The sequence below is a fragment of the Euleptes europaea genome, chromosome 1 (assembly GCF_029931775.1).
Source record: "Euleptes europaea isolate rEulEur1 chromosome 1, rEulEur1.hap1, whole genome shotgun sequence".
Lineage (NCBI taxonomy): Eukaryota > Metazoa > Chordata > Lepidosauria > Squamata > Sphaerodactylidae > Euleptes > Euleptes europaea.
In genome coordinates, this window is record NC_079312.1 from 1,964,945 (window position 1) to 1,992,587 (window position 27,643).

The window sequence follows — 27,643 nt, forward strand, 5'->3', positions numbered from 1 at the left end:
GGGAAGTTCTGTCGACTTAGGACAGCCACGCACTGTGAAGCAGCTCAGTGATAAGAGCTAGCCAGTCTTTTGTCCATCTGAAAAACGGGAGAATCCTTTGATTCAATAACCAAATGCATGAGGATTTTAGAAGCCTGGTGGTCCCAGATTTCTGCAGTCCTAATGCACTGGACCTGGATGGCCCAGGCTAGCCTGATCTCGTCAGATCTGAGAAGCGAAGCAGGGTCAGCCCTGGTTAGTATTTGGATGGGAGACCCCCAAGGAATACCAGGGTTGCTGTGCAGAGGAAGGCACTGACAAACCACCTCTGTTAGTCTCTTGCCATGAAAACCCCCCCAAAAAGGGGTTGCCATAAGTCGGCTGCGACTTGACAGCACTTTACACACACATACACACAATGCACTGGAATGTCTTATTTTGTTGATTGCATGGACTTGCTCTATATAATCCGCTGTGAGACCCTGTGAGAAAGGCGGCCTGTTAAGAATGTAAATGAATCAAATAAACAAAAAGATTGGATTATTCTCATAACAGGCAAGTAAAAAGAGGTCGAAGCAATGCAACCTTTTACAGATTTTATGGAAAAAAATTAAACAAAAATGGTGGCATAAGGAACAAGCGTGGTTAAGTCAGAGAAGGCTCTTCGGCATCATTTCAGGTTCTTTGTTTCACTAAAAAAAAAAAAAACAGTCTTTTTTTCTAAGCAAGAGCAACAGTTGTTGTGGCTTCCGAACTGGCAAAACAGCTTTGAGCCACAAGGCTGGTTCTCACAAAAGAGCATCCTCTCGACCCTACAGATATCCGTCCCTCAGAGATGCAGGCATAGTTCATCAAGCTGCAGTGAGTCTGTCAGTGGTCAATATGGAAACTGTTTGAAGCCTAGGAAGCCTATGGCAGCTTGTCACACTTTCTTTTCCCCACAGATCCTGCCACCATGGGCCTCTCCACCGCTTTCCACTCAGCTGCCCCACTACTTTTGTGCGATGTCGGCCTCCTCTGCTTGCTGGACCTGTGGCAGCCCTCCTTGGCCCCGCTGGGGGTCCCAGCAACGTGGCTGGAGGCCGGGCTGCGTCTGATGGCTCTCTTGGGGCTCTGGGGGCTGCTCGCTATGGCCCAGCCCTCCCAGATCTCTCCTGCAGCTGTGGCGACTTTGTGTCTGTTGCCCCCTATTTACTACTGGGTGGGACACTGGTTTGGAGACCCCCCTCTCCTGCTCTCTTCAGCCCCCTGGTCCTGGCTGCTGCTGGGCTATGGGGTGGTGTGTCTGGTCTGTGTCACCTGGGGGGGCCTGGGGAAGGGGGGCAGCGGAGGAGAAACCAAGAAAGAAGACAAAGCCACGCTGTGGAAGTTGCTGAAGCTGTTCCGTCCGGACGCCCTGTGCCTTGGTGGGGCTTTTCTGTTCCTCACTATGGCAGTGATTGGTGAGTGAGTGCATGCACAGCCTGTCCATGTGCCCACTGTGCACAGGTCCAGATAAACGTGGAGGTTGGTGGGAGGGCCAGCGGGCAAGATTTTTCTCAATCAAATTGTATTTCTTAAATAAAGGTCTCGGAGCAAGCGATTGCTTCAATCTACCAATTCTTAGCCCTTTTCATTGCTGAGTTATAAGGGGGAATGTTTCCCCTTTATAACTCAGCAACCAAAGGAGCTAGAGATTTAATGTTTTTTCATTTAAAAAAAATGAAAGCAGGAAACTGGTAGACTAGGGCGACAGGATGTTACACCGTTATTGCACTGTTATTGCACTGCAATTGCTACTTTTTAAAAAAAGCCATCCAGCATGCGTGTGTGGGGGGTGGAATGGCAGACTGAGAAAAGCAAAACAGCACCAATGTGGGCAGACACACAAGAAGGCACACTTTTGTGTCCATGTGGCATCCACAGATGCTTTGACCATGATCTTTCAGAAACCAGGTTTGTGAAAGATCTCAGCAAAGCAGGAGAAACACAGAAATGGGATTCTCCCCAAAACAGTGCTGCCGTACGGAAGCCACGGGGGAGCAGAACATCTGCGTGGAAACGGTCAAAGAAGAAATGTGTGCGCATGTGGGGGTGCTTCCAGATTCCCCCACTGCTATTAAAATGTTACCTCCATCTTCACTTCTTTTTCTCCAGCTGAAACATTCATCCCCTACTATACTGGGCAAGTGATCGACATCTTGGGCAAGAAATACGACTCGGATGCCTTCTCGGGTGCCATCTTCCTTGTCTGTCTGGCGTCCCTTGGCAGGTGAGATGCTTCCCCCACACCCCCAGATATTTTCAGTAGGGCAGATTGGTTCGGGCTGGGAAGGGTGTGATAGTCTCTGCTTGTAAGATGGGGAGTTGTTAGCTTTAAAGCATGAGAGTTAAAGATGGAATCGGATCCAAGGATGGATTCAGGCAGGGCGGTGGTCCTGGGTGATGGGGGGGGGGCAAGGAATGCCCCACCTCACTCTGCCTGGGATCTGTTTTTAACCGTGCATCGCAAGCCGTCCTGCTTCAGCTTTCCTGCGCGAAAGAATGTGTGCCTCTGGGCATGAGCTGAACACCTTTCACTCCCCACCAGAAATCACCTCTGCAAGCATTGCCAGCTTTAAACCTGGCTCCCCCTTTATTATCAGGTTGGTCTTTCGCACCACGTGAATACTTATGCAATGCTTCTGTTCTATCTTTTAGATGTTTGGTTGGTTCTAGACTTCTACAATCCTAGTATGTGTTGTTTATTAAACGTCCCATTTTGTGGATGGTACTGACCCCCTGTGTGTAATCCAGCTTGAGCCCCTGTGAGAAAGGCAAACTATAAATAATGTAAGCAAACAAACAAACAAATATATTAGGTGATGTGATTTCCCTCCTTTCCTTGAAAAACTTCAGCTCTTTGTTTTGGTATGTCAGGCCTCTATTAAAGGGACATTTGTCTCCAGATCTGTTGATAACCCTATGGAGGGACCCACAATCTCTCTCTCTCTCCCTCTCTCTCGTGTGCCCATTCCAGTTCTTCGTTCGCAGGCTGCCGTGGGGGCCTCTTCATGTTCGCCATGTCCCGGATGAACATCCGGGTCCGTGGCCTTCTCTTCTCTTCTCTGGTGCGGCAGGATCTGGCGTTCTTCCAGAAAGTCAAAACAGGTGAGGGAGCCGGAGTTGCTAATCCAAACCTATTTTCCAATTCCCCCATGTCTGCTGCTGTTGTAATTCACTATTTATGGAATGCATTTATTTTTTTACTCCACCCATAGCCGTCCCACCATGACACTCAGTTTGTGGTCCACTCAGTATTCCCATATTACAGATGGGAGAGCTGAGGTTTCCCACAGAGCCGGATTCCAGTTCCTCTGCCCCACAGCTGGACTGTGTTGAAAGTTGAGATAAAGCTGTGATAAAAATACATTTTATTATTCTTATTCTTATTATCAAGCTGTCCCCCCCTTAAGAAATGAGGAAAAGGATCCAAATGGTTGTTCTGCAGTTTTCTTCAATATGTTATTTATTCACTGGCTATGTTTTTGATCCCTCCTGTCATCCAACGAGCGAAGGGCAACATACATAGTTCTTTACTTTTCAGTTTTTGCTTCTTAACAGCCCTGTGAGGTAGGCCTGGCTGAGAGAGATTGGCAGGTCCAAAATCACCCAGTGAGCTTCTTGGCAGTGTGGAGATTTGAATCTGGGTCTCCCAGTAGTGTGAGAGGCTTTTAACTGTGGGAGTATGGTGTAATGGGTAGAGTGCTGGACTAGGGCTGGGGAGTTTTGGGGTGAAAGCCAGCGTGTTATAGTGGTCAGAGTGTGGTACCAGGATCTGGGAGGCCAGGGTTCGAATCCCTGCTCTTTCATGGAAGCTTGCTGGGTGACCTTGAGCCAACATCGCACTCCCCGCCTAACCTACCTCACAGGGTTGTTGTTATGAGAGTCGAATGGAGGAGATGAGAATGATGTAAGCTGCTTTGTGTCCCCAGTGGGATAGAAATGTGGGATATCTTCCTGACCCTACCAGTGTGTCCTGCTTTGCCGCGCAGGGGACCTGACCTCCCGCCTCGCCAAAGATACGACCATGATGAGCCGTTCAGTGCCGGCCAACAGCAACATCTTCCTGCGCAGCCTCATCAAGGCCCTCTGGCTGTATGGCTTCATGTTCCTCCTCTCGCCGCGCCTGACTCTGCTGACCTTTGTCGAGACACCACTCATGATGGCCCTCCAGAAGGTCTATGACGCCCGACACCAGGTGTGTGGCCGGAGAGTGGTCAGGCTGGGCCAGACTTGTTTGGGACTTTGGGCAGTGTGGGTGAGAGATTCAAAACAGACAAAAGGAAGTATTTCTTCACACAACACATAGTTAAATGGTGGAACTGCCTGCCCCTGGATGTGGTGATGGCTGCCAACTTGGAAGGCTTTAAGAGCAGAGTGGACATGTTCATGGGAGGAGAGGGCTATCCATGGCTACTAGTCAAAATGATACTAGTCATGATGCACACCTATTCTCTCCAGGATCAGAGGAGCATGCCTGTTATGTTAGGTGCGGTGGAACACAGGCAGAATGGTGCTGCTGCAGTCTTCTTGTTTGGGGGCTTCCTAGGGGCACCTGGTTGGCCACTGTGTGAACAGCTACTGGACTTGATGGGCCTTGGTCTGATCCAGCAGGGCTTTTCTTATGTCCTAATGTTCTTGTTTGGGAGAGCACAGGTTTGAATTCCTCTCTCTAGCATGGAAGGTTTGCTGGGTGTTCTTGGGCCTGTCACAGTCTCTCAGCCTGGCCTATCTTACAGGATTGTTGTTATGAGAAAACAGAGGGAGGGGAGAATGATGTGCTGAGCTGTTTTGAGTTTCCAACTGGGGAGAAAAGTAGGATATAAATAAATAAATGCAGACACAGCGGAGATTCATGTCTGCTCGAGGGATCTATACAATTCTGGAAGTTCTGTACAGACCCATCTAAATGCAACACACATGAACACATGAAACTACCTTATACTGAATCAGACCCTTGGATTATCAAGGTCAGTATTGTCTACTCAGACTGGCAGCAGCTCTCTAGGATCTCAGGCTGAGGTTTTTCACATCACCTAATGCCTGGTCCTTTCAGTAGCAGATGCCAGGAACTGATCCTGGGACCTTCTACATGCCAAACAGAGGCCCTTCCACTGATCCACGGCCCCTCCCCAAAATTATATGACACACATAACTGCATTATACTGAATCAGGCCCTCGGTCCATCAAGAAGAATAAGAGTTGGTTTTTATATGCTGACTTTCTCTACCTTTTAAGGAGAATCAAAGCAGCTTACAACTCTCTTTCCCTTTCCCTCTCCACAACAGGCACCTTTTGAGGTAGGTGGGGCTGAGAGAGTTCGGAGAGAAATGTGACTAGCCCAAGGTCACCCAGCTGGCTTCATGTGGATCAGTGGGGATATGGTTAATATTTTCTACTCAAACTGGCAGTGTCTCTCCAGGGTCTCAGGCAGAGGTCTTTCACATCACATACTGCCTGGTCCTTTTAAGTGGAGATGCTGCCAGAGATTGAACCAGGGACCTTCTGCATGCCCAGCAGATTCTCTGCCTCTGAGCCATGTCCCCTCATGTCCCTTGTAATCTTGCCCCTGCCTCTCTCCAGGCTATGCTGCAGGCGATCCAAGACTCCCTGGCACGCTCCGGGGAGGTGGTGCGCGAAACACTGTCTTCCATTAAGACGGTGCGCAGCTTCGCCACCGAGGAGGAGGAATCCCGGCGCTACGATGCAACCTTGGCTGAGACCCAGCGGCTCAAGAACCAGCGAGATCTGGAGCGGGCTCTTTATCTGCTCGTCCGGCGGGTGAGACCACTGAATCCCAGGGATGAAGGGGGGCAAAGAATGGAGGGTGGAATTCCTTGCACCATTTTGGGGTGTGAGCTTTTGTTCCGGGCTTCATTCATCTCAAGCGGTGTAGAATCCGGAGCAGGCTTAAAGAATCCTTTTATTTTGGAAAGGAAAGCAAAGGAGGTCTTTATCCACACTGGTTTGTTTGCTGAACTGATGCTATGGGCACCGAAGGAACTGCGTGGGGCAGGCAGTGCTGATTCCATCTTTCAGAGAGCCAGCGTGGTATAGTGGTTAAGAGCGGTGGTTTGGAGCGGTGGACTCTGATCTGGAGAGCCAGGTTTGATTCCCCACTCCTCCACATGAGCGGCGGAGGCTAATCTGGTGAACTGGTTTTGTTTCCCCACTCTTGCACACGAACCAGCTGGGTGACCTTGGGCAAGTCATTCTCTCAGCCTCACCTACCTCACAGATCCCTTCCTTGGTCTGTCGCTGCCCGCACAGAGCCCATCAGTGTATATGTGAAGTTAGGATTTTTTGTCCCAATATGCATCACTTTACACTTACTCACATTGAATCTCATTTGCCATTTTAATGCCCATTCTTCCAGTATGCAGAGATCCTTCTGGAGCTCTTCACAGGAAAGAGATGGCGATTGGCCTGCTCACCCCCCAGTTCTTTCTTCTCTTGTCTTCGCAGGTCATTCGTCTGGGCCTCCACCTCCTCATGCTGTATAGCGGGTACCAGCAGATCTCGTCCGGCCTGCTCACCAAGGGGAATCTGATCTCCTTTATCCTCTACCCAAGGGGATGTGGGGATGCATGTACAGGTAGGTGGACCCTCCTCTCTCTGACTGGGCGACCCGGGTTTCAAATCCCCACTTCCACCATAGAAGCTCGCTGGGTGACTTTGGGCTGGTCCCAAGAGCTCAGCCTGACCTGCCTCGCAGGGTTTTTGTGGTGAAGTGGCGGAGGGGAGAACAATGGTCTTAGCCTGCTTTGAGTCCCAGTGATGGAGAGAAAAACAGGACACAGATTTAAAAAAATGCAAATGCATTGAAGATCACGCTGCCATTATGTGTTGGGTGGCTGCGATGTTCCATCTTCTGTGGTTGACTTTGTTCGGAACTTGGAAATAATCTTTTTGAGGTTTGCTGTGGCAATTCCGACTCCTGAAATGCTTCTGATCCTTCCCTCCCTCCCTCCCTCCCTCTTTCTCTTTCCCCCCCTTTCCCCCCCTTTCCCCCCCTTTCCCCCCCTTTCCCCCCCTTTCCCCCCCCTCCCCCCCTTCCCCCCCTTCCCCCCCTTCCCCCCCCTTTCCCCCCCTTTCCCCCCCTTTCTCCCCCCCCTTTCCCCCCTTCCCCCCCCCTTTCCCCCCCTTTCCCCCCCCTTTCCCCCCCTTTCCCCCCCCTTTCCCCCCCCCTTTCCCCCCCCTTTCCCCCCCCCCTTTCCCCCCCCTTTCCCCCCCCTTTCCCCCCCCTTTCCCCCCCTTTCCCCCTCTTTTCCCCCCCTCTTTCCCCCCTCTTTCCCCCCCTCTTTCCCCCCCTCTTTCCCCCCCTCTTTCCCCCCTCTTTCCCCCTCTTTCCCCCCTCTTTCCCCCCTCTTTCCCCCCCCTCTTTCCCCCCTCTTTCTTCTTTCTTTCTTTCTTTCTTTCTTTCTTTCTTTCTTTCTTTCTTTCTTTTTCTTTCTTTCTTTCTTTCTTTCTTTCTTTCTTTCTTTCTTTCTTTCTTTCTTTCTTTCTTTCTTTCTTTCTTTCTTTCTTTCTCCACCACCAGTCTGTGCATCCCTCTTCTAGCATTCTTCTTTGTGTTGCTCTTCTTCTTTCTGACTCTCCTCTTCCTTCTGTCCCTCTCAAGACCCTGGTGTACATGTACGGAGACTTCCTGAGCAACGTGGGGGCCGCAGAGAAGGTGTTTGAATACCTCCATCGGGAGCCGGTGGTCCGCACAGACGGGGCTCTGGCCCCAGCCATCCCCCGAGGCTGTGTCTCCTTCCGAAACGTTTCCTTCTGCTATCCCTCTCGGCCGGATATCCAGGTCTTAAAGGTACTCACTATTCAAGGAACCAATCTTGTTGGGGGAGGGGGCTTTCCTTTGATGCTCCCAGGTCTATTTTAACTTGCACACCTTCCTTTGAAGGTAGTTATTTTGGTAAAGAGAATCTTTTTTCTTTTTGGGCCATCAAAGTTGTAGCCGACCCACAGTGACCCCTCATGGGGTTTTCAAGGCAAGAGACAAAACAGAGGTGGTTTGTCATAGCCTGTCTCTGCATAGCGACCCTGGACTTCCCTGGTGGCCTTCCCATCCAAGTACTAACCAGGGCTGACCCTGATGAGATCAGGCTAGCCTGGGGTCATCCAGGTCAGGGTAAAGAGAATCTACGATATACCAAATTAATAGGAGCATTTGAATGTACTAATTTGTAGTGGCTGTGAAAGAGTCAAGCTTTCTTTTTTTCTTTGTCTGAGCTTGGCGCGATGTTGTACCAATTCACCTTGATATTCCATCCATAATGGCTAAGAACTGCCTTTATTTTTTAAGCAGGCAGCTAATTATAGTGCTTAATCTCACACTCTTCATCTTGCTGGCACTTGACACGTGAAGCCGCCTTATGCGGAATCAGACCCTCCGTCCATCAAGATCAGAGGTCTTTCACACCACCTGGTACCTGATGCTTTTAACTGGAGGTGCTGGGGATTGAACCTGGGACCTTCTGCATGCCAAACAGATGCTCTGCCACTGATCCACCCCCCCTCCCCACACCAAGTTGTGAGATAGACAGAGCTGTGTGCATGCTCTGTTTCTGTGTGGGTGATGAGGCAGAACTAGAGGGTAAGGGATACGTATTTTATTTCAAAAGGAGACTTGGTCAACATGAGTGGCTGCCATTTGATCACCATTGCATGTCTTGGTGGAGAAAATGAGCTTCTGGGAACATGCAGAGTATAAATCATAGAGTTGGAAGGGACCACCAGGGGTCAACTATAGTCCAACCCCCTGCACACTGCAGGAAATTCACAACTACCTCCCCCCCACACACCCCGTGACCCCTACTCCATGCCCAGAAAGTGGCCAAGATGCCCTCCCTCTCATGAACTGCCTAAGGTCATAGAATCAGCATTGCTGACAGATGGCCATCCAGTCTCTGCTCAAAAACCTCCAGAGAAGGAGAGCTTACCACCTCCCAAGGAAGCCTGTTCCACTGAGGAACCACTCTAACTGTTAGTTTCCATCTAGACATTAGGAAGAAATTTCTATTTTGATTTAATTTCAACCAGTTGGTTCTAGTTCTGCTGGGGCAACAGAAAACAACTTTCCAGTCTAAACTTCCTCATGCTGGCGGTCCCCATCCCAGCCAAGGACCAGACCTATAAAAAAACATTATTACTAGTGTCCCAAACAAAAGAGAAGGTTCATGATGGGTAACTGTGTTAGTCTGTCCGTAGCAGTAGAAAAGCGCAAGAGTCCAATAGCGCCTTCAAGAGCCAGCGTGGTGTAGTGGTAAGAAGCAGTGGACCTCCATTGGGTTGGTTTCCCCACTCCTCCACATGAAGCCAGCTGGGTGACCTTGGGCTAGTCACAGTTCTCTGAACTCTCTCAGCCCCACTTCTAACAAAATGTCTGGCAGGGTATGAGCTTTCTTCTCCATATACAGCTTCATCTATTCACATTTGTGTGGCCACAAGCAGATGTCTGGCTTTGACCTGTAGGTAAAATGGAGTAGGCCAACTTAGATTTTTTCCCTAAAGGCTAATACGAACTCCCCGGTCTATGAGACTTTGTCCCTGCTCGAATGATTCTGTAGAGTCAGTCCCTCATGTTTTATTTCATTGTTCTTTGTATGTTGCTGAGAGAACCTCTATTACAGCGTTTTACCTTAGCCTGAAATTCCTTACACCAGTCTGAGAGCTTTTTCTTGAGATATCTCTTGGAAGACAAGAATATGGGGGTTTCACGTTCGGTAGCAAAATTTTTGTTCATTGCAATTACCAAACATAAGGCACTCACAAACCAGGTTCCCCGCAGTCTGATAAATTCTGAGACTTTTTTTATCACAGTGTAAATTATTATGCATGGATTTTAATTGGTTAATCATGTATAAGACCTATATAATGTTTATAATTAATTCTTAGGTGTTTACATGTTTTGGATTACTTTATATTCCTCCTAAACTTAATATTTGTATTTTCTGTATATGTGATGGATATTTTGACTGGTCATGGACCGTTTCAATAAACTGAACTGAACCTAAAGGCTAATAAAAGCTGGGGCTTATGAAATGATCTCCCCTCACCATGCCTGGCAGAACTTGCAGAGGTTTCTTACTCGCATCCCATTTCCCTGTGGGGTTAAGACAAGAGGTGTCCATCTTGCAATACTTTCTGCCTGTTTCCTCATTTATCTCTCTTCTGCCACAGAACGTCTCCTTCGAGCTCCACCCCAGAGAGGTGACGGCGCTGGTGGGCCTGAATGGCAGTGGGAAGACCACCTGCGTGGCCCTGCTGGAGCGGTTCTATGAGCCCCAGTCTGGGGAGATCCTGCTGGACGGGCACCCAATCCAGGAGTATGAGCACAAATACCTGCACAGACAGGTGAGGGGCAGCCCCAGGTTGAGTCTGAGGGAGCACGAGGAACTGGAAATCCCTTCCTGCTAACAAGGAATGGAGTTGAGTGCTGGTGTTGTGCGTGTGTGTTGGTGTGTGTGTGTGGGGGGGAACACGTTGTGTCAATAACATCCACAAAGTACCAGAGATGTGCAAATGTGGGGCATCGATGAATCACCCGTCATTTACTTTTTCCAGAGAAAATGCACATCTTTGGCTGTTAGGACACCTAGCATGGTATAGTGGTTAAGAGTGTGGGACTAGTGTCTGGAAGACCCAGGTTCGAATTCTCCCTCATGCCATGGAAGCTCGCTGGCTGACCTTGGGCCAGTCACACGCTCATCCTTAGTCCCCCCCCCCACAAACAACTGTCTCTAACAAATGCTGCATTTTTGGCTGGCTGATTTGGAACTGCATTTTCGTACTGACCGTTTTTCTTTTAACGGGTGTGTGTGGGGGTGCTTGGGTTTCAAAAATGGATTTTATTTTTTCCATTTCTATTTATTTACTAGCTCCTTTGACCAAAGGTCTTGAGCTTAACCATAACAATAATACGGAAATGGATTTTAAAAGAAAAGAAGCAATTTCGGAGGTATTCTTTGGTATCACCTGCAGGTGGCACTGGTGAGCCAGGAGCCGGTCCTCTTCTCTGGGTCCGTTAGGGACAATATCGCCTATGGGGTGGAAGGCTGCAGCGAGGAAGATGTGATCAGGGCAGCAAAAGATGCCAATGCTTTGGAGTTCATCAAGGAGCTGGAAGGAGGGTTTGCCTCAGGTGGGCAAAAAATGGTTTCCCTCTTGCCCCCCACCCCATGCTTGCAAAATTTGCTTTCCTTTGAGAGAAGTCCACAGTTCTTTGCTGCCAAAGTCCATTCCCTGCTACTTCTCTTGGATATAGCTGGGGTAGGGGCCGGGGAGCTAAATGACCAGGCTCCCCCCTCTAGGGCTCTCTGAAACCCTGCCATCTTAAACCCTTAGCAGCCCTGCCCCCCTGAAATGGAAAACCACGTCCCACTGAGGAAAAGCAGGGCAGTGCCATTGTTGGAGGATTTCCTGCCAACTTTTCCTTCTACCTCCCCGCCATCTTCTTCTTGCAAATGCACACACACATGCAAAGTCTCTTTCTATTGAAGCGGATCCTTGGTCCGTAAAGGTTGGTCTTGTCTACTCAGACTGGCAGCAGCTCCCCTGTGTCTCAGGTGGAGGTCTTTCACATCACCTGTTGCCAGATCAGGATCTGGAGATGTTGGGGATTGAACCTGGGACCTTCTGCATGCCAAGAAGAGGCTCTTCCACTGAGCCACAGCCCCTCCCCAATGCATGATGTTATGGCAGAATTCTGAGCCGGATTCCCCTTCCCGTTACAGATGCTATAAATCCCAGTAGACCCAGGTGTGACTTCTCCACACACACCTTCCCACTCCATTCCAGACACCCAGGCATTTTTCAGTCCCTTCTTCTTGATTTCTAGGACATATTAAGCAAACACACCCCAATTTGCGGTGTACAGAATTTAGCTCAGTCCTCTGATCTCTTTCTTCTCCCTTCCTGGCAGATGTGGGGGAGAAGGGGGGACAGATGTCAGTGGGGCAGAAGCAGCGCCTGGCGATCGCCCGAGCCCTGATCCGTAACCCCAAAGTCTTGATCTTGGACGAAGCTACAAGTGCCTTGGATGTGGAGAGCGAAGCCTCGGTGAGTCGGGGGGGGAGGGGTGGGCAGGATTCACACTCACCACTGGGCAGAGGTAGAGGAGCCTGGAGTGGGTGACGTGTTTTAGCTCTGGACCCTGTTCTTGGTGTTAGGCTTCGTTTCTGATTAATCGATGCAGCCTTGCAAATGAGAGGTCCTCTGAGCACGTGGGGAGTTCCTTTCTGTTATGACTAAGTATTCAGTTCATAGACTTCTGTAACTGAGTCCCACTGCTTTTTAAAGTAAAATTGCTTAAAAAAAGGCTTTTTAGAGCTGAGAAAAGGGAGGGGCACATAACCCGTTCCTCATCTGCCATTTGCCTCCGCCCAGGGCTTTTTCCTTCTCTAGATTTTGAAAGCAAACTGCTTTTATGAGCCCCACAATTGTTTGTCTACGTTGGTGGGGAAAGTTCAGGGTGTGATCACGAAAGCATGTGATGCAGCTGTTTTTATTTATTAATTATTTTGTTCATCAAAATATTTCTATCCCATCTTTCTTCCCTGCTCAAGGCTACCTGCAAGCCAGTATTAAAAGCATCGTGATTTAAAGCCGACAAAGTTAATCCCCTTATTTAATTATTTGATACAGACTTTATTTAAAATTCTGCTTAAAGGTAGAAACGTTTTGCTCTTCCCCCACCTTGGGGGCCCTATTCGGGCGGAAAGGTGGCATAGAAGTGTTTGACACAAATGATGAATAAATAACTTGATTGAGTACAACTGGTCTAGAATTGGGGAGAGAGGCTTTACAGGCAGGTAAAAAGGTCTCCTCGGACCAGGCTCTGTGGGGGGGGGGGCAGGCAAGGGACTCAGCTGTAGGGGCTCAGCACCGCAACCATCCCAGCCCTGTGATTCTGCGCAATCGAACACAAAGGATAGGGATTGTGACTGAATACGGCAGGAGGTCCCTGAATCTTTCCCACTCTGACTCCAGGCTGTTCACGGTTTCTTCCTCTAGATCCAGAAGTCAGTGCTCAGCAGCCAAGGCCGGGCTGTGCTGGTGATCGCCCACCGCATGCAGACGGTGGAGAATGCTGACAAGATCGTGGTGCTGGAAGGCAGGATGGTGGTTGAGGAGGGGACCCACGAGGAGCTGATGAGCCGGAGGGGACCCTACTACAGACTGGTGCAAAGGAACTGGACCCAGTGATTGGTGGTGGTGGAGGCACTGGGTGGGCAGCCCCGTTTTTGGCTGCAGAATTTTGTGTGGCGCACGAAACGCAGCTTGGGGAAGAAGAGCAGGGCAGTCCTTGACTGGTGGAAGGGTGAAATGAGCAGAAGAGAATGTACAGGGCCTAGCATTCCCTGGGAGCGCCCTCGGACAGTTCCTCATTGCTGAAGAGATTTTAGGTACCCCTTGCCGGTTAATGGCTTTTGTTTTTATTGTAATTGTGTTATTGTTAGTGGGATATAAATGATTTCAGTAAACTATGAAGAGTTGTCATTGGGGTGAAGAAATGTGAAACATGAATGGGGCAGGGACGGAGAGGGTTTGAGAGGGAGGGTAAAGAAAAAGGAGAAAATAAGTTGCTAAAAGTTCTGGTAAGGGAAAAGAGAATTCCTTTAGCATTGGAGGAAAGTTCTTTGTAAGAATTTTTGTGTGTGGTCAGAATCAAAATTGGATTTGTCCCTTTAGTGAATGGGGTTTCCCAGAATTGGGGATCTCTCTAAGGCCCGAACGACGTGAAATGTTTCTCCATGAGTCAGGTCTGGGTTCTCCTGCCCTGAGAACAACTGAAGAGCCCTGTTGGACCAGATGTGAGAGTTCCCAACAGAGCTGTGCAAACTTCATAAAATCACTTGCTCAGGCGTTGATGCAGAAACAAGGAGTTTATTGAAGGCTGCAGACAGTACAGGGCAAACACGAGTTAAAGTTGCAAGTGAGCAAGACTCCAAAGCTACAGAATATATCTCCTACAGGGCATCAAGGTTCACACCTATGTTATGGGAAGCTACAAGATAGATGGGTACAATACAGACATCAATTGGCCCCAGAGGGCTTGTTAGGGCTATCTGGCCTCCAAGGCCGAATCTGGCAAGAGGGAGTGAATACAAAGCGCAGCAGGGGAGGCTTCCATAAGGGAGGAGGCATTCCGGCCAGGGCCTAACAGATATGGCGCCTGAACCCAGGAAATGCCAAAAGGTGTGAACTGCTTTTACGAGTTCAAAGCAGAGAGGAGGGGGAGAGCTGGGACTTACAGACAGAGAACAGACAGAGACATGCAGACCCTCACACCAGACCAGTGAGGGTCTGCAAATGACTGTTTTATTTTGATCGTTAACTATTGTTTTTCACCCTTCACAGTTCTGGCCCAGTGAAGATAAATGCTCTGCCGGATAAGACCAGTGAGGGCCCATGTAGTCCAGCATCCTCTTTCACACAGTGGCTAAGAGGTTCCTCTGGAGAGCCAAAAACAGAGCATGGAGGCTGAGGCCTTCCCCAAAGGTTGCCTCCTGGCACTCATATTCAGAGGTTGACTAGTTCACCAGGGCTAGTAGCCACTGGCAGACCCATTCTCCATGAATCTGTCTATTCCCTTTTTAAAGTTCTCTGTTCGTGTGACCAACACTCTGTCCTCTGGCAGAGAATTCCAAATTTAAAGTTACCCAGAGCTGCCTTGCGGTAGCGGGGAATATACTTCTTTACACTGTGAGGACTTTTTTACACTTGTCACGTCATGAGACGACAAGAGTCACTGGAAAGGACAGTCATGCTAGGAAAAGTTGAGGGCAGCAGGAAAAGAGGAATACCCAACAGGAGATGGATTGACTCAATAAAGGAAGCCACAGCCTTCAATTTGCAGGATCTGAGCAAGGCTGTCAAAGATAGGACATTTTGGAGGACTTTCATTCATAGGGTCGCCATGAGTCGGAAGCTACTTGACGGCACTTAACACACACACACAAAGAAGTATAGAAATAGAAGTAATAAAGAAGTATATTCCCTGCTACTGCACGGCAGCTCTGGGTAACTTACCTGGAGAGTCAGCATGGTGTAGTGGTTAGAGTGTCGTAGCAGGATCTGGGAGATCCATGTTCGAATCCCCACACTGGGTGATCTTGGGCCAGTCACCCACTCTGTCTCACAGGGCTGTTGTGAGGATAAAATAGAGGAGAGAACAATGTAAGCTACTTTGGGTCCCCAGTGGGGAGAAAGCTGGGGGTATGAATTAAGTAAATAAAATTATTCCCCCAAGCACCTCAGGGCCTGGTTCAGAGCAGGACCACATTCCTCACGTAGTTTTCCTGATCTGAAATGCTCTTGGGGAGGCATAAGTTGCCTCATTGTGGGGCTTTGTGTGTGTCCTGAATACTGGCATGTGCAGCCCTCTGGTGAACCTATGCAGTGCTTGAAGGGTTAAACCTCCCCCCTTCAATGCCATGGCCCTGATCCAAGTGGAGGCCTTGGGGGACTGGCATTTCTTTGTTTTCTAAAATTCTGGGGAAATCCCAGCATAGATCAGTGCTTCAGCGAGCTGGACTGAGCCTCTTTGACCCTGGAGACCTGCCCAAAACAAACAGACTCCCGGTTGTTTTTATGCCTCATGTTTGCAGAATTGCAAATGGATGCTGAATTTGGCAGAGGTGGTGAAAGGGGGTTAGGTCCTCCCCTTCTTGTCACAGGCAGAGATTGATCCCCCCCACTTGCTTTGTGAAAAATAAAAGTCATAAAAATGTTGTCTAACAGTTATTGCTTTTATAGAGCACTTTACCAAGGAAAAGTGCGTGCCAGGGAGTTGCTTTCCGGGAAACTCTTGGGAAAATGTCCTAGCTCCTTTGTGCAACGGCTGAGTGAAGTCAGAAAGTCCCTTCCAGTGCCCACAACAAGGCTTGGGACCTCTCCCAAACTCTCTCAGGCATTTCCCACTGTCACTCAAGACACATTACACAGAGTGAGTCAATACAATCTACAGGATGGGACATTCAGTAAACACTGCAATAGGATTAGGATTGCAGAAATCTGGAACCAACCAGAATTAAGAACATAAGAAAGGCCCTGCTGGATCAGATCAAGGTCCCCCAAGTCCAGCAGTCTGTTCACACAGTGGCCCAACCAGGTGCCTCTAGGAAGCCCACAAGCAAGTCGACTGCAGCATCATTATCTTGCCTATGTTCCACAGCACCTAATAGAATATGCATGCTCCTCTGATACAGAATAGGTAAGCATCATGACTAGTAGCCATTTTGAGTAGTAGCCATGGATAGCCCTATCCTCCATGAACATGTTCCCTCTTCTCTTAAAGCCTTCCAAGTTGGCAGCCATCACCACATCCTGGGGCAGGGAGATATACAATTTAACTATGCATTGTGTGAAAAAATACTTCCTTTTATCTGTTTTGAATCTCTCACCCTCCAGCTTCTAGTGTTATGAGAAAGCTTCTCCCTGTCCACTCTCTCTGTACCATGCGTAATTTTATAGACCTCTATCATGTCTCCCCTTAACCGCCTTCTTTCCGAGCTAAGCAGCCCTAAGCGTTTTAACCACTCCTCCTAGGGCAGTTGCTCTAGTCCCCTGATCATTTTGGTTGCTCTTTTCTGCACCTTCTCAAACTCAGCAATATCTTTTTTTAGGTGTGGTGACCAGAAATGTACACAGTATTCCAAGTGTGGTCTTACCACAGATTTATACATGGGCAGTATGATAGCAGCAGTTTTATTCTCTGTTCCTTCTCTTAACCATGGCCAACATGGAATTCACTTTTTTCACAGCAGCTGCATAGTGGGTTGACATCTTCATCGAACTATCCACTACCACCTCAAAATCCCCTTCTCGGTCTGCCACTGGCAGCACAGATCCCATTAGTGTATATGTGAAGCTGGGATTTTTCACCCTAATATGGATCACTTTACACTTGCTCATATTGAATCTCATTTGCCATTTTAATGCCCATTCCTCCAATTTGAAGAGATCCTTTTGGAGCTCTTCACAGTCCGGTTTTGTTTTAACCACCCTAAATAATTTGGTGTCATCTGCAAACTTGGCCACCTTGCCATTCATCCCCACTCCAAGTGATTGATGAACAGGTTGAAAAATACTGGTCCCAACACAAATCCATGAATACAGAATTCTGAATACAGAACTGAAACAAAGCATAAGTACTAACACGATGCATTAAATGATGCAAAAATTACATATTAGGATCCTACTTACAGCAAGGTATACGCAATAGTATAGACCACAGCCCCTAATCATGTATCCAAGTATTTAAAAAAACAGTTTTGTTATTCAAGAAAAGTGGTTTTATGCAAGCAACTAAATTGTGCAAGGAATGAAGTAGAGAGTGGAAGGGCATTGCTGACATTTGACGGCATATATAATGATGGAAGATCAACAAGTGAATAAACCTGAGATGGTATGGAAGGTGTTGTTAGGTTTGGTTATTGTGGCATCTTTAGTGTTCAGACAAGGACTTTTGGCCTGCCCTTAACCAGTGAACAACTGGAACCCAGAAACAGTGCAGAAATTAATGTTAGACTACATATTTTAATTAAAAAAAAACAAAAACCTAAGACTTGTAAGTGCGTTTTCCATGTCTGATGTGAAATAAATAACGGGACTGCATTTAAACTGAGATAGGTTAAAAATGAAAGCGTTAGGATGCCACTGTTTGAAAAGTAATCCTGCAGTGCTAGGGATATGTTTACAAACTTTATATATATTTAAATATTGACAAGGGGCTTTGGTGACTGAAACAATAGCTGTGAAAAGCACAGCATTCAACGGAAATAATGAAGAGGCCCAGTCGTCTTCCCTCTTCCATCCATTCAGAATGGTTACACAGGCATTTCCTTGCCACAGTAGTGAGAAACTTGTGTTATTGGCAGCAAGCTGAAAGGGAGGAAGTCTGGGGGTGATGAATGCTGCCTGAGTTGATGCGCAGGGAGAGGTCTGAGATGCCCGGTGTCACTAAAGTCTTGTTTCTGAAGGTGAATCTGTACATTCAGAATACAACATGTAAGGTGCCTTTTCAGCAGCTGATCTGAGATGCCAAAGTCTTACACAGAGAGATTCCAAGCAATCCTGACACTACAAAATCAATGTCATCTAAACAGGAATGGCACATGTGAAGGCCAGAACAGGGCATACAACTCCAGAGAAGGCCTTTCCAGAGCAGAACAGAGCAGAATTCTTTCTTCCTAGAGTGCTCAGCATGTGGAAAGGGTTTCAGTCGGAGAGGAAACCTTAAGTATCATCAAAGAGTTTACACGGGAGAAGCCATGTAAATATTCAGAGTGTGGCAAAAATTTCAGGTACACTACAAGCCTTTCAAGACACCAAACAACCCACACAGGAAATAGGCCATATAAATGTCCAGACTGTGGAAAGAGCTACAGTCAGAAGTTCCAACTTACCAAGCATCAGGTAATCCACACTGGGGAGAAACTATATAAATTCTTGGAGTGTGGAAAGAGCTTTAGTCATAGCTCAGCCCTCACTTCCCATCAAATAATCCACACTGTGAAGAAACCGTACAAATGCTCAGTGTGTGGAAAGAGCTTTATTCGAAACACGCATCTTATTACACATCAAAAAATCCACACTGGGGTGAAACCGTACAAATGTTTAGTCTGTGGAAGGAATTTTGGTCAAAGCGCACACCTTATGAGGCACAAAAAAATTCACACTGCGGAGAAACCATACAAATGCTCAGTGTGTGGAAAGAACTTTAGTCGAAGCTCAAATCCAGTTTTCCATCAAAGAAACCATGCTGGGGAGATACCATATACATGCTCAGAGTGTGGGAAGAACTTCAGTGACATCACAAGTCTTACTTTCCATCAGAAAATACACACAGGGATGAACTCCTTTTCATGCTCTGAGTGTGGTAGGAGCTTCTGTCACAGCAGCTGCCTTTCAGTGCATCAGAGAATCCATGCTGGGGAGAAACCATATTCATGCTCTGAATGTGGAAAGAGCTTCAATTACAGAATACACATGACTATCCGTCAAAGAGTCCACACGGGAGAAACTTTATACATGCACATTGTGTGGTAAGAGCCTCAGCCATAACACTAGTCTTACTTCACATACAAGAATTCACAGTGGGGAGAAACCATATCAGTGCTTAGTCTGTGGGAAGACCTTCACTCAGATCACTAGCCTTACTTCACATAAAAGAATCCACACTGATAAACATGCTCAGAATGCGGGAAGGATTTTCGCTCCCGCAGGCAGCTTACTTCCCATCAAAGAACCCACACAGGGGAAAAACCTTATATGTGCACAGAATGTGGGAAGAGCTTCAGTCACAGTGCAAGCCTTTCAAAACATCGAAGGACCCACATGGGGGAAAACAATACATAGATCCCAAATGTGGAAACAACTTTGCTCATAAGTCATTCCTTATGACAGATTTTATTCAGGAAAGAAACCATACACTGACTCAGAGTGTGGGGAAAGCTTTGGGTGCAGGAAATACCTCAGTGCCCATAAAGCAGCAATAATAATAATAATAATAATAATAATAATATTAATAATAATAATAAATGTTATTTGTATCCCACTCTTCCCTGGCGAACCAGTGGTAAACCAGTGTGGTGCAGTGGTTAAGAGTGGTGGTTTGGAGAGGTGGACTCTGATCTAGAGAACCGGGTTTGATTCCCCACTCCTCCACATGAGCGGCAGAGGCTAATCTGGTGAACCGGGTTGGTTTCCTCACTCCTACACATGAAGCCATCTGGGTGACCTTGGGCTAGTCACAACTCTCTTAGAGCTCTCTCAGCCCCACCTACCTCACAGGGTGTCTGTTGTGGGGAGGGGAAGGGAAGGTGATTGTAAGCCGGTTTGATTCTCCCTTAAGTGGTAGAGAAAGTTGGCATATAAAAACCAACTTTTCTTCTAAATACTGGCAATGTGCAGTGTGGAAAGAATTCTGAGGGACAAGAGACCTTTCCAGTGGAGTGATTCCCGGAGGAAAGCATGAAATAATTTGACTAGAGGGTTTCTGGTTAATCAAATGTTAATAATGAAATAAGAAGCCATCCTTGGAGGGAGAATCTGTCTAAATTCTCAAAACAGTGATAGAAAATGCTTCCTACAGCTTGGTGGTATATAAATTAATTATAGAGAGGATGAGTGAGTGTGGAGAAGAAAATACTTTGGGAGTGAACATTTGTGCGTGTTGCTTACCTTGGTGGTGGAGAGTGCTGTCTAGTCACAGCTGACTTATGGTGACATCTCATGGGGTTTTCCAGGCAAAAATCGTTCAGAGGTGATTTGCCATCCCCTGCCTCTGCATAGCAGTCCTGGACTCCCTTGGTGGTCTCCCATTCAAGTACTAACCAGGGCTCATCCTGCTTACCAGCAGAGATCTGATGTGATTGGGCTAGACTGGGCCATCCAGGTCAAAGTGATGAATAGCTTGCCTCCTTGAATATAGTGCCATGAGGCAACATCAGGGAAGGCCTCAGCCCTCCAGAATAACTAGTTTGCCACTGTGTGAGACAGGATGATGGCCTAGATGGACCATTGGTCTGATCCATTGTTCTGCAGGGCTCTTCTGATGTTCTTATGGAAGCTTCGGCCCCATGCCATGTTGCTGGACCTCCAGAGGAACTGGTTTGCCACTATGTGAGCCAGGATGCTGGCCTACATGGACCACTGGCTCAATCCATCAGGGTTCTTCTTATGTTCTTACAACATACAGGCATCGTTCCTGTGATGTAGCTGCCATTGCAAAGAAAAATCCATGAACAACTGACTTAATCAGCTCTGGCCTTCGGTGCTGTTGTAAGGTGACATCTTGATGCTGTAATTGTGTTTCATACTCTCTGTTTCCATGAGATGAGCAACAGAGATTCGTTTCCTTAAGACAGAGAGAGTTCTGAAGATCTCTGGCACTTTTCCCATGTCTGTCAAGATATATACATGTAAAGCTGGGAGGAACTACATTTTTTTTGATGTCCTGATAATCCTCAGATTGAAGGAAGAATAAGGACCAAGTCCATACAATCACACAGGAGAAGAAAAATAATAATTTCCTGATGGTTCATGTGCTTGTAACAAAAATGGTAGAAATCACAATAATGTTGGAATGAAGATAAATTGTATAATTTAATTTCAGCTTTTGTTTTTGTGCATCATGCTTGCCCCCCCTCCCCCGGTCAGGATTTGGGATGGGAGATGGAGGGAGCCCATTGGCAGAAACAAAGCAAAAAATAACCCTTCAGGATCCCTGGCCAATCTGGCCTGGAGGAAAACTACTTCCTGATCCCAAAGTGGTGATTAGCACTCCCCTGGCCATGCAAGAAAGGGCCACGAGAACCAAACACTGACGCAAACCTTCCTGCCCTCCCTTGCATGATCTGCCTAAGTTGGCTCGGGAGAGGTGAGGGAGGACTCTTGGGGACTGGGTATCTTCTTGTTTGCCAGGAAAGCCCAGGATAGATGCAACAGTTTGGCCAAAGGGGAGCTCACTTTGGTCTGGTCACTGCTGGAATCACATGTCCATTGCCTTGAGTCCCATATGATAAAAAAGTAAAATAATACATTTTGAGGGACCTTTAACCAGCTCTGGCAGTATGGCTGCCAACCTCCAGGTGGGGACTGGAGATCTCCCAGAATTACAGAGATCAGATCCTTAAAGGAAATGGGAGCTTTGAAGGGTGATCTCTATGGCAGAACATTCATCCTGAGTTCCCTCCTCTTTCCAAATCTCACCCTCAACAGACTCTGCCACCAAATCTCCAGGAATTTTCCAACCTGGAGTTGGCAACCCTATCCCATAGTTTCACCATCTGTGACCCTTGAGAGGCACGATTTGGCCCTAGTTATCCACCCTGGAGACATCCAGGCTTGACTACTGCAAAGTGGAGCAGCCCTTGAAGTCTGCTAGGAAACTTTCACTGGTTCCAGATGTAGTGGCCAGCAGTTATGGGCAACAGGGGCCAGAATATGCCCACTTTGCAGCTTTTGGGGTGAGAGATCCCACTTCATCTGACGCATGAAGTGACACCTAGCCAGGAAATTGTACTTCAGCAACAGAGATGACCTGCTGTTCAGTCAGTAGCTAGATGCTGTTTCAGCTTAAATGGCTACTGGAGGAGCTTGGCTCCAAAAGGACAATCTCTTTAAAACAAACAAACAAACAAACCCTTTTTTATATCTTAAATACCAGTACATTTTAGTATAAGATAAATATTATAATATCATACAAAAGGACAATCTCGAACTAGCCGGGTCTTCTCTCGGTCTGCTGGGATATTTCTTTGCAAACAAATTGTTCCAAGAAGTCTTTTATTTCCGCAATGCTTTCCTCGCAGCAGGGGGTTTACCGCACTTGTATTTTCAGCAATGTATTAAGAATTTTCTTTCCTGACGTTTCGCCAGCAGCTGTGGCAGGCATCTTCAGAGTAGTAACACTGAAGGACAGTGTCTCTCAGTGTCAAGTGTGTAGGAAGAGTCAGAGAGGGGTCGGGTTTGAGCTGAGTACTGTCCTGCAGAAGTAATGTGCTAATCATTGTCCTGTAAGTATCAAGATAATGTACTAATGAGGGTGTGGTCTGTTAATATGGAACCATTGTATCCTGAAGTGATCTGGTAATGTGTGAAATCCAAAGCTAATCTGCATGGCTATTGTTGACTGTAGCCTTTGTTAGTCTGTTTTTCAGGCAGGAATGAAAATTTCAGGAAAGAAAGAAAATTCCAAGACCACGGTTACACAGCCCGGATAACCTACAAGAACCAATGAACTCTGACCATGAAAGCCTTCGACAATACTGTTCGCACTTTGTTTGGCCCCTTTAGCTGTGAAGACGTTTTCCAACTATTTATAAGCCGTTATATCCAAAAACCCTTTTACAGCGGTGTTTTTTTATAACATTTTCAAACTCTTAATACATCGCTGGCAATACAAAGTGTGGTAACCCCCCAGATTAGATATAAGCCATGACGCCTCTTTCGAAGTGCACTCTGAGAAAAACCTTTCTCTGTCCCTAGCCTGAAGACAGGCTGCCTAAATTTCTCCTGTAAACGTGGACACAATGATTCCCCTCCAGCATGCATCTGGAAAAAGTGAGCTCCGACTCACATAAACTCATGCTGGAATATAGACGTCCATGGTTAAGATGCCATCGGGCCTCGGTCTTATTTTGCCTAAATGTAGCAAGAGAAGTGCCGCCTTTGCTTTTTGCAGAGAGCGATTCTATTCTAAGGGTTAACGAGACAGATCTTTGCTTGCAGGAGAGGGAGGCGGGACGGTGAGATCATTGCGGCCTTGGGGTTTCCCAGGCGTAGCAGCTTTAGAAGCATCCCCCACCCCCTTGTGCTTAGTGGATCTGGTGAGTGGGAAATGCATGGGGGAGGGAGGAGATAGAGTCCAAGGGCTTTGGGGTTGGCACATGTAGCAGTGCATGTAGCAATGTGTAGAATATTGTCGAAGGCTTTCACGGTCAGAGTTCATTAGTTCTTGTAGGTTATCCGGGCTGTGTAACCGTGGTCTTGGAATTTTCTTTCCTGACGTTTCACCAGGAAGATGCCTGCCACAGTTGCTGGTGAAACGTCAGGAAAGAAAATTCCAAGACCACGGTTACACAGCCCGGATAACCTACAAGAACCAATGTGTAGAATGTAGCAATGCATGGAGACAAAAGGCTTTGAGGGCTGAGGAGAGAACACCCAAAGGAAGGGGCTTGCATGTCATCACCTCACCCCCTTGCAGGTTCTCCAAAACCCCTTCTCGCCTCCCCTCTGCAAAGCCAGGTGATTCCTCCAACCCCCCACCCCCCCGGAAACAGATAGCGGGATCGCATCCTTTTACTTTAGATACAGAGGAATGGGTTTCAGGCCCGGTGGCACTTATAGTGCACAAGAGTACAGGGAGAAGGGGGGTCTGGGGGAGGACTTTTGGTTAGAGGGTCGGACTGGGATCCTGGGTTCGAATCCTCGCTCTGCCACAGAAGCTTGCTGGGTGACCCTGGGCCAGTCATAGAGACATAGAAGCCATAGACCTGGAAGGTACCCCGAGGATCATCTAGTCCAACCCCCGGCACAATGCAGGAAATTCACAGCTACCTCCCCCGCAGTGACCTCTACTCTATGCTGCTTTCTCTCAACCTAACCTACATCACAGGGTGGTGGTTTTGAGGATAAGTGCGGGAGTGTGTGTGTTGCAAACTGCCTTGTTCACCACATTGGCATTCACGGTCTCATCTTTAAATTACTGTAGGTTTAAATAACTTCCAAGCATCCTGAACAGATATGACCTTCTCTGCTCTTTCTTCCTTTCCATCTTCTCTTGAGTAATCCCCTGATTTTTGAGAAGTTCCCTCTTCTGAAATCAAATATTGTGTGCTGGACTTCAGGGGAGGGCAACTTTCCATTTGTATGTGCTTAAATTTATAGCAGTACGGCCACGGTTCTCAACGGATTCTTTTTTTTTTTTTAATAAATTTGTTATTATTTTCACAATTATTTACTGATAGGTAACTTTTCAGCAACACATTCGTTTCAAATATAAGATATAAAAATTTTTTAACAGCGTCGTAGAAAAGCATTTCATCCATTAATAAAATGATATTGAAATAAAAGACTTCCCCCACAACTTCCTCCACCTTGCTATAAATTTATCTACTCTTTTGTATTGAGATTCTAATCCAAAAATATACATCAAACTTAGTTACTAAATCAATTCTGAATTATCTAATTCATTACAGTAGTTACATGTTAATTATTAATTTAATATATAATAAAAAAGAACTTTTTTTCCAAGAATATTCCTTAAGCAAAAGGATTAGATCAGTAGTAACAAAATTCACCAGTTATCATTTAGTTTCTTATTTAACCCTCCATGTCTCTCTATCACCCATGAACTGCATGCTTCCTTTTAATTTTTTTCTTGTTGTAAGCTTTGGTTTTTCCAACACTTCTGTTATTTTTAAGATCCAGTCTTTTTTGTTCGTGTGACAAGGCCAACTTCTTTCCCTCCTCTTCTTGTTCTTGGTCAGGATTAAGGCCAACTAGATCTTTTTCATGGTTTTCCAAAAAAAATTTTTACATCCTCCTGTGAAATGATAGTAAATTTGATCTCTTTATAAGTAAAAATAAGTCCCTGTGGGAAGATCCAACAAAATCGTATTCCATTCTTCTTCAATGTCCCAATAAAATCTTTATAGATATTTCTCTTCGTCATCAGATGTCGCGGAATGTCCTTGAGGATTATAAGTGAGGTTCCTTTCACGGACAAAGGGTTGTCATATAAAGTTTGCATGATACAATCCTTCATCCTGATGTCATAAAAAGAAATCATAATGTCCCTGGCCTTTGTCTTCTCCAATCTGGCAGGTAGAGGGATTCTGTATATTTTATTTATTGCATAATCCAGATCTTGTTCATTTATATGAATCAGGTCAGCCAATGATTTTATAATGGTGGTTCTGGAACCTCCCAATTCTTCTGGAAAATTACGAAGGAGAACATTTGATTGTCTTAGCATCATCTCCAACATAGCGAAATGGTCTGTAAGGGTTTGCTGTTGAGAGTGAATAACTTGAATTTGTTTATCTTTAATTATCTGTTTACTTTTGATATCTTTCTGTTCTTCAACTGCCTGTTTGATTGACATGTCCATTTTTCCCATATCGGTTTTTATTGTAGAAAGATGAGATTTCATATTTTTAACCTCACTTGTCAAAATATCCAATTTCTGGCTGGACTGATTTGTTTGTGTCAGGCTAGTCAATATGCTGGTTAGCTGAACCAGTTGCTGAGATACTTTCTCATATTGTTTGGTAAAGATATCATTATGTTTTACTAACATTTCCTGTATGTCCTTGTCGATCTTGTCCATTTTTGTTTCTGAGATTAATTCCAAACATTCACCAATAGCAAAAGTGTGTTGTAAGTGTGCTGGCAGGAGCCAAAGTCTGTGTCAGTTTTCAATTCGTCAATTTTATGGTTTCCCCAGGGTTAAATGACTGCAAATTCTTTTCTCCTTTGTAAAACAATTAGTGTAATTAGTCGTCAAGTTTTACGGCACTCTAGCTTAGCTGTAAAAGGGGGAGTGAAGATAATGATGTTGTTTTCGTGGATCTTCCTTCGCCTCCTCTCAGTAGATTCCAAGTAGTAGGAATGTTTTAATTGATGCACAAGGGAGGCGCAAATTGGATTTTACGAATTTCCCCTTAATCTCGATGGTTATGCTTAGTAGAGCAGTGAGAATATTTCCTTGCTGTCTTCCGTTTCTCAAGACAAATCTTACAAGTATAAACATGGCAGGAAACTCGTCTTGGATCGGAAAGACGTCAGCTCCATAGGAATTTATCCCAGTTGCTCCCACCCCTTTTAGCACCTCGGCGTCTAATTGGTAGCTAGAGTGTCTTTCAACCGTCCCGTTTGTTTTGTCTGAGTAAAGATCAAATAGATAAGGTTCCTGCCGTTTAACTACAGTCTTTTCAGAACTTTAAAGTCATTTATATTCTGGGCAGAGAGGTACGGATTGCAGTAATGATTCTATCAATCTTCTAAATCATCAGAATCAAGGTAAAACCAAAAGAGTTCTTGTACCTTACTCAGGTCTTGGATGTTGAGGGTATCATTGCAATAAAGTTGTTCCTTAAGTGTTGATAGATACAGGAGAGTGAAGCCTCAGACCAAGAAGCCATTCATGGCGATGTTAATCCTCTCAATTGCCTGTGGGACAGCGTCCATATCTCCGGGAGGCTTTTAAGCACTCTCAGAGCGTATGGGAGTCAAACCACCCTTCGTGGCTGCAGAGGAATATCCTGCTCCCCAGTTCCCTAATTAGAACTGGGGTGGGGTGTTGATTTTCACCCCTATTCGAACGAATCTTGGGGTCTCTCAGGGAGGGAAATCCTGGGAGACATCTTACTTCACCCAGCTCTGAACCGGAAGCCGGTTCTCAACGGATTCTGAGCCACAACTCTCACTAGACCCTGCTCAGCACCACTCAGAATCAGATCCATCTTCAAGTACTTAAAGGGCTGTCATAGAGAGGATGGTGTGGAGTTGTTTTCTGTTGCCCCAGAAGGTCGGATCCAGAACCAACAGGTTGAAAGTAAATCAAAAGACTTTCCAGCTAAACATTAGGAAGAATTTTCTAACAGTCAGAGCTGTTCCTCAGTGGAACAGGCTTCCTCAGGAGGTGGTGGGCTCTCCTCCTTTGGAGGTTTTTAAGCAGAGGCTAAATGGCCATCTGCCAGCAATGCTGATTCTGTGAACTTAGTCAGCTCATGAGAGGGAGGGCAAGAAGAGTTGCGTCAGTGCTTGGCTCTCATGGCCCTTTCTTACACGCCCAGGGAATGCAGATTGCCACTTTGGAGTCAGGAAGCAATTTTCCTGCAGGCCAGATTGGCAAAGGATCCTGGAAGATTTTTTTTTGCCCATCTTCTGGGCATGGAGTAGGGGCCACTGGGGGTGTGGGGAGCGAGGTAGTTGTGAATTTCCTGCATTGTGCAGGGGGTTGGACTTGATAACTCTGGTGGTCCCTTCCAATTGATAGCATACGGGCCTGCCTAAATCTCCAGGACTGGACCTGGCAACCCGTTATGCAAGCGCACTATTACTTTCCAGCCGCGAGCCTGCCCCAAATGCTACTGGGCAGTCGCGGCGCGGTTCATTTGGAAAACTG

The 27,643-nt window shown here is 46.6% G+C and overlaps 1 protein-coding gene across 1 annotated transcript in view; it reads left to right on the plus strand.

The window, feature by feature from the left end:
* The window catches only part of LOC130493334 (uncharacterized), a 34,002-nt gene extending 20,795 nt beyond the window's left edge, over positions 1 to 13,207 (plus strand). The window contains 12 exon segments of the mRNA XM_056867048.1: positions 924 to 1,421; positions 2,116 to 2,230; positions 2,978 to 3,108; positions 3,993 to 4,198; positions 5,584 to 5,781; positions 6,466 to 6,567; positions 6,569 to 6,595; positions 7,622 to 7,810; positions 10,183 to 10,356; positions 10,984 to 11,143; positions 11,924 to 12,060; positions 13,015 to 13,207. Of these exon segments, the coding sequence (XP_056723026.1) occupies positions 924 to 1,421; positions 2,116 to 2,230; positions 2,978 to 3,108; positions 3,993 to 4,198; positions 5,584 to 5,781; positions 6,466 to 6,567; positions 6,569 to 6,595; positions 7,622 to 7,810; positions 10,183 to 10,356; positions 10,984 to 11,143; positions 11,924 to 12,060; positions 13,015 to 13,206 (2,129 nt within the window). The 3' untranslated portion in view covers position 13,207.
* Positions 13,208 to 27,643: the final 14,436 nt, after the last annotated feature.